Here is an 8699-nt window from a genome sequence, read left to right as displayed (position 1 = left end):
TAAAAAAAATAATAAACGAGTCTGTATATATTTACGGGAAAACGTTCCTTCTTTTTTATCCAAAGCAATTTGTGAGCAGGGTTGTTTATTGTTATGAAAAGTGTGATTAATGTTTATACTTACCATTGTGAAGACTTTGTAGATCACTCCTTGTACTGAATGATTTTGATAAGAAGGTTAAACCAAATCTTAGACAATGTAGATATACTAAAATCATGAAGTTCATGACCATGTGTGGTGCATTGGAGATATCGTTTATATGAATGAATTAAATGAAGAGCTATATTTTCCCAAGAAATATATATATTTTGTTGTTGTTGAATAAAGTGCTATTAGTTATTGTTTAGGGCGTATTAATCAAGGTTCGTTTTAAATAATTTTCAAGGCTTTGGCAAATATATGAATAAGCTTCAGTCATGTGTGTTACTTTGGGCGCTTTCCAATACTTTTTTAAACTAGAAAACAAGTTATAGTTTTCCCCTGAAATATACCCACTTTCAAATATAAGTGTGCTACTCGTAGACTCAACGCATCTTTATTCTTAGATAAATCATCACATTTTCCATATTTATACTTGGGGAAAGGAACAGCTTTTTTTAGCCAGCCTCCCCCTATTTTTCAAAATCCGTTATTGTTTTTCTTTGAATTTCAATTATTTTCGCGTTTTTCTGTGATATATTAACATACATATACTAGAAATAACATGTATTTACGATTTACCATCAATTCCTAGTTCACTTTCCATAGCGGTCACTGATACTCTCTCTAGATATTATCAGTGACCGCTGTGATAGTTAACTAAGTAACTTCCAGGTACCTATGGGTTCGGCATGATTAGATTGATATTTTTACCTTCAAAAAGGTTCTGCAAATTTCTCCTCAATTTATTATTTTCAAACAAGGGGCATTTAAAGACTAAAATACTTGTGCGAGTTTGTTTTCCTGTCTGCGCAATAGAAATCAGTATTATCATTGCGGTTTGAAAAAGGATCAGACTGAGTCATTAAATCTTCAAAAATCTTTCAAATTGCAGTTTGGAGCTATCCTTAGACATTGATAATTTGTTTATGACATTTTGTAAACAATAAACGCTAGCACGTCACAGACAAACAGTTGAGTAATCTACGTTTTAAAATTGATAATGAAAATCTCTGTGATAAAGTCTGTGAACAAAAATTGTGGTTTTATTTGCCACAAAATCCCCGTTTTTCTATTAAATGCAATGAAACAATAAATAGTATTGCGTTGATCTACTTTTCCCATTGGTATATGCACAAAAAAGCATGTCACTTTTATTCTGCATTTTTGCTGTATTGATGTTATAGCACTTTGAAAATTTGGTAATACACAGGCCTACATAAGAGTCATAAACCTTAAGTACTTGTTTGTAACTGAGCTATTTTTGAGTTTATGTCATATAAATGAGGGTCTAGATGGGGTCCTCCATTTCTGTATTCTTTAATTTTTAGGCCATTTTTCTCTTTTCTTTATACTTTTTAATAATTTTTCATTATCTTTTATATTTTAGCACCTCGTTATTCTCTATTCTTTATTTTTTGGTCCATTTTCTGTATCCTTTTTATTTTTTATCCATTATTCTCTATTCTGTAAATGAGGATCCACACCCTCATAAATAGGTAAATAACTTAATTCATAATAATATTATTATAATCATTTTTATTCAATATAAAGTTTCTTCCATAAATATTCATAATAAATACCACGTTTTAATATCTAGTTTTATGTACACTTAGCCTACACAAGGTCAACATTAACTATCGAATGCATGTCAAATCGGATTTAAACTACTGTAACATATAAACATTGATTTTTATCAATGGGAACGTAGCAGAGTTTAGTTTAATACATAACACCGTGTTAAGCTCAATGGGAACACGGCCTTAATCTGTACACCCTCACCAGATAACAAACATAAAGTAAACATATGCACTAAATGGTGCGCCTACCGTTGATGCAAGACAATAGGATTGATTGTTGTTTAACGCCACTTTCAGCACTATTCAAGACGATAGAAAGAGGTATGATAAGTGCCATTATTTGGCTTTTGAAATTGAAAAAAATAATAATAAAGATGTCCTTAATTATTCCAAATTTTGTTAGTTTATTGATAAATGAATAGGATTATACAAATTGGTCACTTTAGTCCAGAAATGTCAAAGAAAATGTCAGGAAAACTGACAATCCTTGTGAATTAAGATTGGAGTCGAGCCACGTGCGGGGTTCGAACTTACAACCTCGGTGTTGACAGGCTAGTGATACAATAGTTGAACTAGTATTACTTAGACCTCTCAGCCACTGAGGCCACTATAAATCGTATACTTTCGGCTTTTTATAAAATTTGTTGTGTTGTACACAAAATTATCTTTAGTTACCGAGTGCTAGTATTCTAACGTATAAAAATAAGAAGAGGTGGTATGATTGCCAATGAGAAAACTCGCCAACATAGACCAAGTGACTCAGACGTAATTAACTAGGTCAACGTAAGGTCTTCAACGATGAACACCAATTCATACTGTACCTGACTACGCAATATATGACTGATTTCACATTGCGTAATTCTTATCTTATTCAATATTCAATATGACCAAATAGGTTCAATCTCGCTCGATTTATTGCGTGTTCTCATTCAATATAACCTCGAGGTACTGAAGAATCTAAATCGCTAACCTTGGACTGTAGAGAATAATAAAACAAAATTTCTTTGGTTTACGAATCTTTTCAATCATGATTGATTGAATGTTGCTTGCTTAATGTCCGTTGTCCGGTGGCAATAATTATTTTATGCATATTCATGAAGGTATTAACGATTTTAATTTTAATTTTAATACAATATAGGTAAGTTCTGCCAAGTGCGCACGACACTTTTACTACCGGAAACACATATGGACTCATCAAAGAGTTGCTGCAAGGGTTCTTTAACGTGCAGAGACCGTGGTCATCTTTCTACACGAGGCATCGTATATAATGTTCCAATTCTGACCGGCCGTGGCTTCGAATTTATACATCTCATACTGCCTTTCTTTGGTAAGGGTTTACTGCCGGTCGAAGAAGACTTTGGTTACCATATTTCTATACCCCAGTCATTTCGAAGTCTTTTTCTAGCGAAAAAAAGATCTACAAAGGTCTGCTCATTTTCACAAATAATTTTTTCTCTTGAATATCATACTTTTCAAGATAATAGCTTATAATGTAAAATGGGTAAAATTCGTGATTTAACAGCAAATCTATAAACATTTTAGTCAAATTCACCTATTTGTAAATCTTGCTTGTTGATCATTATTGCTTATCAAATATAAAGATAAGAAGATGTGGTAAGATTGCCAATGAGACAACTCTCCACCAGAGAACAAATGACATAGAAACTAACAACAAAGTTCATATCTATCTATCATACTTTTCAAGATAAACATCGAAAGACAACATAAAAACACTTCATGTTATTTATCGTTTTTTTTTTTTTTTTTTGTGTTTTTTTTAATTTCTCTGTATCAACTATAGATTCTGCCAGAAACGCAAAATATTTTTAACAATAGATAATAATGGAAAAAATTATCATTCAGTAATTGTTATTGGTGGATGTCTGTCATATTAGATTTTCGTTTATTGATTTGCCATTTATTTTATCATTTGAATTACGGAAAGAAATTTGCTCATGGTTGATGGTAATACGCGTACGGTGACCTATAGCTGCTTACACGTACTTCATGTTGGATCCTCGTGCAAAGTTTTCTCATTTGCAATCATAAAACATCTCCTTTAACAATTTTAAATAACTCATATATGGAGTCGATAGAACGTTTCCGTCTTGACTTATTTTCAGATATTATTTGGTTGATATTTTAACTGTTTAAAGGTTCTTTTAATCTGTTACAGTATTTGATGAATATTGATAAAAACGCAAATAGGCTGAAAAGGGCAACTACTCGTATTACTCATAGTTAAATGACAATTACGGCCAATATAACTTATTTGTAGACATTGTATTCATAATTTTGATGATAATGTTTTTTTCTTTTTCTAATATAATTTTCGATAAAACACAAAACAGTAAAACACATCATTGAAGGGCAACAATTCCTAATAGAGTCGACTTAAAATTTCGGTCAATTCCATATACTTCGTAGATCTTATTTTACAGGTCTTCACCTTTTATGTTGCAATTTTCCCTTGCTTCCTTTGTACTTCTCCCTATTTGTCGTGAGTATAACTACTAGTCAAACTGTAAAATGTCTAAAATACCCATTGAGAGTTAAACCTCGATATGGTGTCGACTGACAATTTCAACCAGGCTGATTTGAAGATCCTATTTTTTAAGTTTAACGTTTATCTCTCTCTGATATAGTTTTCTTTGAGATTATAGCTAGCCAAAACACCCAAAAATGAAACGTCTTCTAACCAGTCGACTGACAATTGTTATGTTATTTTGACTTATTTGTAAATTTTATTTGTACTGGTCATTTTTGTAGTTAATATTTTCTCTCTGCATGGTTAATATTTATTCAATAATGTCTTTTAGAACAAACGACAGCCTATGAAATACATGGAATACAGACACGTGACTAGAGATATACACATGTGAACATGGTGGTGACTAAATGTATCAAACGAAAGCCTATAAAATACATGGAATACAGGTACCTGACTAGAAAGATACAAATTTACGCATGGCGATGTGTTAATGTATCAAACGACAGCCTATGAAATACTCAAAATACGGGCATGTGACTAGAGATATTCACACGTGAGCATAGTGATATCTAATAGTTTCTTTATTTTCAATATTGTGGTCTGTGGTCTCATTACCCTTTATATCATATTTCACTTCGTTCACATTTACATCCCTTCCTCCTGTGCCGAAAAGTAGGGTACATAAAATGAATCACTTTCTTGTAATCTTAGGACACGATGACATGATTGACGTTTGCAAAACTGAAAAAAAAAGATATGTAAAAATAAAATGTTAAAATCATTACACTTGGTATAAACAAGACAATAAACAATGCAAAAGTTTTTAAACTAGCTCATCATGAGTTGATTAAGAAGTGAGAACTATTGAAACTGATTTTTAAAACTTTGTGAATTCTTCCCATGTGGCGATTAAAGACTCTCCATCATATCCATGAGCACTAAGATAGTATTTCATTTGACTAGCGGAACGAGATTGTTTTGAAAACCTTCTTTCGTCAATCAATTCAATTCCTAAAAGATGAGCAGCTATTCCTACATACGTATCATCAATGCTGATTCTTTTAATATATGGAATTGCACTTGATATTCCTTTAACCACATCCATTGTGGTTAATATTGTTCCGCCTAATAAATAGTCCGGCCAATAATCGTACTGATATTCATCCAGTGAAATGTAAGTTTTTTCATGAAAACATAATCGGATAGGTTTCCAGCATTGACCTCGATATCCATACATCTTATTTGAAATGTTAAATTTTGATAACATTCGTACATAAGATAATATTCCTTTCATATTGAGGAAATAGTCATCGTCGATGAATAAAACGTATTGAAGATGAGAACAATGAACATGTACCCATCTGAAGTTCAAAGATGTTTTATATATATTATTTCTGTACACGTCATCAAATGATCCTTGAATGATGTCATTATGCGCATGAATTTCTTCATTAATCTCATCTTGTACTTCTGGTAGGTACCCAAGTGAAAAGTAAACATAAATATCTGAATTTTCGCCATTTCCCCAGGTTCTTCTTATTGCTGATCTATGGCCATGGTTACTACATTTCGATTTTACAATTACCAACAAAGAAACAGGTTTATTGCAGGCATTTATAGGCGAATTTATTATTCTATGTAATCGATAGACATCATTGATTTCTTTTGTATGTGTAGTACCTTTCTGTTTTAGTTCTTGAACAATACTACTGACATTTCCGAAAGGATACAGGTATAAAAATGAATCTTTGAATTCTTCGCATTTAAGATAATCAAAGTAAAGGTATGTTCCAACAAATGTTATAACTACACATGTACACAACGTCAAATTTTTCACCAATCGAAAAAGACGCAAGAAACTAATATCGATCCTTTTCATCCTGTACACACCGCGTGATACAAACATCAGATGTTGCGTAGATAACCTGTAAAGTTAATAAGGAATCATAAAAAGTAATGTTTATTCACCGTTTATATATGTATGACTCTAAAGCGCGATGGTACTCTAAAGTGCGATGGTCACGCTAAAGTGCGATGGTCTACGGTAAAGTACGATGGTGTCTCACGCTACAGTGCAATGGTTGTTTGTTTGCAAAAGTACGATGGTATATCACGCTAAAATGCAATTGACCAATAGGATAAGGTTTGAGGGATTCATGTATTTAAAAAAAAAATAGTCTTTTTGCAAAAGCTAGTATGCTAATGTATAGCATATGTGTGATAGGCTTTATAATTTACCGGTAGGCTTGAGTGATTGTTTCTAAATTTATATGACCGACCACGTAATAATTGCTAAAAAGATAATTTAGGTGTCACAAAATACTGTATTTCCTGTTAATTGAAAGAAATTTTAACAATTTGGGCGTATTAAATATTTGGATAATTGGTGTAGCTTGCCGTTCACACAGTCTATCAAGAATCTGAACACCCCTTACAGTCGTTATTGTAAATTACAAATACAAAATGCGTTCATTGTCGGAATAAGTAAAATTTATTTGTACAAGGCTTGAAGCTTTAATCTAAATGCGAGAAAAATGCGATATTCGCCGAGCTTTCTCCTTTTTTGTAACGAGTACAAATACATGTTATATTTTCCTACACTGTACAAACTATGTTTTAGCCGACTATTTATAATTTACGCTTAAAAACATGTACCTTTGTTTTACCGACGTTATTTTCAATAAAATCGACAATATTTAAACGGGGACCGCAAAGTAAACTGCAACGTAAACAATGATTAAAATGTTTCCGTTCGCTTCTAATAGAAGCAGGATACAGGATACCTATGCGTATACAATTTTGTATCTATATAGTAAAAATGTCGACTGTAGGACACAAGTCCTTCTTCCAGCACCCAAAAACACATTTGCTTCAGCCGACAAAGCAGGGATTAGGTCTGAAATTAAGTCATGGACATTTGGTTTAAAAGTTGTTAATCAAATATTCTTAATTTATCTGCCGGCATATTCATTTTTGGTCTGTATTATAAATGACTGTTAACGTCATAATCCAACTACGTTTCTTACGTCTATACTTTCCCGGACCATCGGACTTTAGCGTATGGAGACATCGCACTTTAGCGCAGACCATCACACTTTAGCGTGACCATCGTACTTTAGCATCGGATTATCCCCATCGCACTTTACAGTCCTTCATATATATATGCAAGACAAAATAAATGTGGGTTTTTGCTATGATGTTGTCTGTTCTTTATCTGTGAGTGAGTTTTACCATGGTTGTTGGCCTTATTTGAATTTGGATAATCTTTTTATGGCTCTTTTGATGAATACGGTTTTTTTTACACTACTGACTTTCAAATGTTTAGGCTTGCCCATTCCTGATGAAGTATAAGCATAAGCGCTTGCGACGCACGAAATTTATTAAATGTTATTGTCATTGTCTATTTTATCATCTCTTTCTATATTTATGTATATGAGTTGTTCAGTTCGGGGCAAAGGCATATCTATATATATATATATATATATACATTTCAAAAAGTTTATTTGTGATTACTTTTGATTATTTACGTTGTAGGGGAATGCAAATGGTGATGCCAATAAATGGTGGTATGCCATTAATCAGTGGCCAAAAAATGGTGATATGCCATTAATCAGTTGCCAATAAGTGGTGGTATGCCATTAATCAGTGGCCAATAAATGGTGGTATGCCATTAATCAGTTGCCAATAAGTGGTGGTATGCCATTAATCAGTGGCCAATAAGTGGTTGTGTGCCATTAATTAGTGGCCAATAAATGGTGGTATGCCATTAATCAGTGGCCAATAAGTGGTGGTATGCCATCAATCAGTGGCCAATAAATGGTGGTATGCCATCAATCAGTGGCCAATAAATAGTGGTATGCCATTAATCAGTGGCCAATAAATGGTGGTATGCCATTAATCAGTGGCCAATAAATGGTGGTATGCCATTAATCAGTGGCCAATAAATGGTAGTATGCCATTAATCAGTGGCCAATAAATGGTGATATGCCATTAATCAGTGGCCAATAAATGGTGGTATGCCATTAATCAGTGGCCAATAAGTGGTGGTATGCCATTAATCAGTGGCCAAAAAATGGTGGTATGCCATTAATCAGTGGCCAAAAAATGGTGGTATGCCATTAATCAGTGGCCAATAAGTGGTGGTATGCCATTAATCAGTGGCCAATAAGTGGTGGTATGCCATTAATCAGTGGCCAATAAATGGTGATAGGCCATAAATCAGTGGCCAATAAGTGGTGGTAGGCCATAAATCAGTGGTCCATAAATGGTGGTATGCCATTAATCAGTGGCCAATAAGTGGTGGCATGCCATTAATCAGTGGCCAATAAATGGTGATAGGCCATTAATCAGTGGCCAATAAGTGGTGGTAGGCCATAAATCAGTGGTCAATAAATGGTGGTAGGCCATAAATCAGTAGCCAATAAGTGGTGTTCGGCGGATGCCACATGTGGAGTAGAATCTGCTTACCCTTCAGGAGCACCTGAGATCCC

The 8699-nt window shown here is 33.5% G+C and overlaps 1 protein-coding gene across 1 annotated transcript; it reads right to left on the bottom strand.

The window, feature by feature from the left end:
* Positions 1-1701: 1701 nt before the first annotated feature.
* LOC127720763 (beta-1,3-galactosyltransferase brn-like) lies at positions 1702-6506 on the bottom strand (the record flags this gene model as incomplete). Its single annotated transcript, XM_052227517.1, has 2 exons — positions 1702-6134; positions 6448-6506. Coding segments are annotated over 2 exons (1107 nt in total), but the record flags the coding sequence as incomplete, so codon positions are not given.
* Positions 6507-8699: the final 2193 nt, after the last annotated feature.

This window comes from Mytilus californianus, unplaced genomic scaffold (assembly GCF_021869535.1).
Source record: "Mytilus californianus isolate M0D057914Y unplaced genomic scaffold, xbMytCali1.0.p SCAF_11, whole genome shotgun sequence".
NCBI classification, from domain to species: domain Eukaryota; kingdom Metazoa; phylum Mollusca; class Bivalvia; order Mytilida; family Mytilidae; genus Mytilus; species Mytilus californianus.
This window is presented reverse-complemented; position numbering and strand designations above follow the sequence as displayed.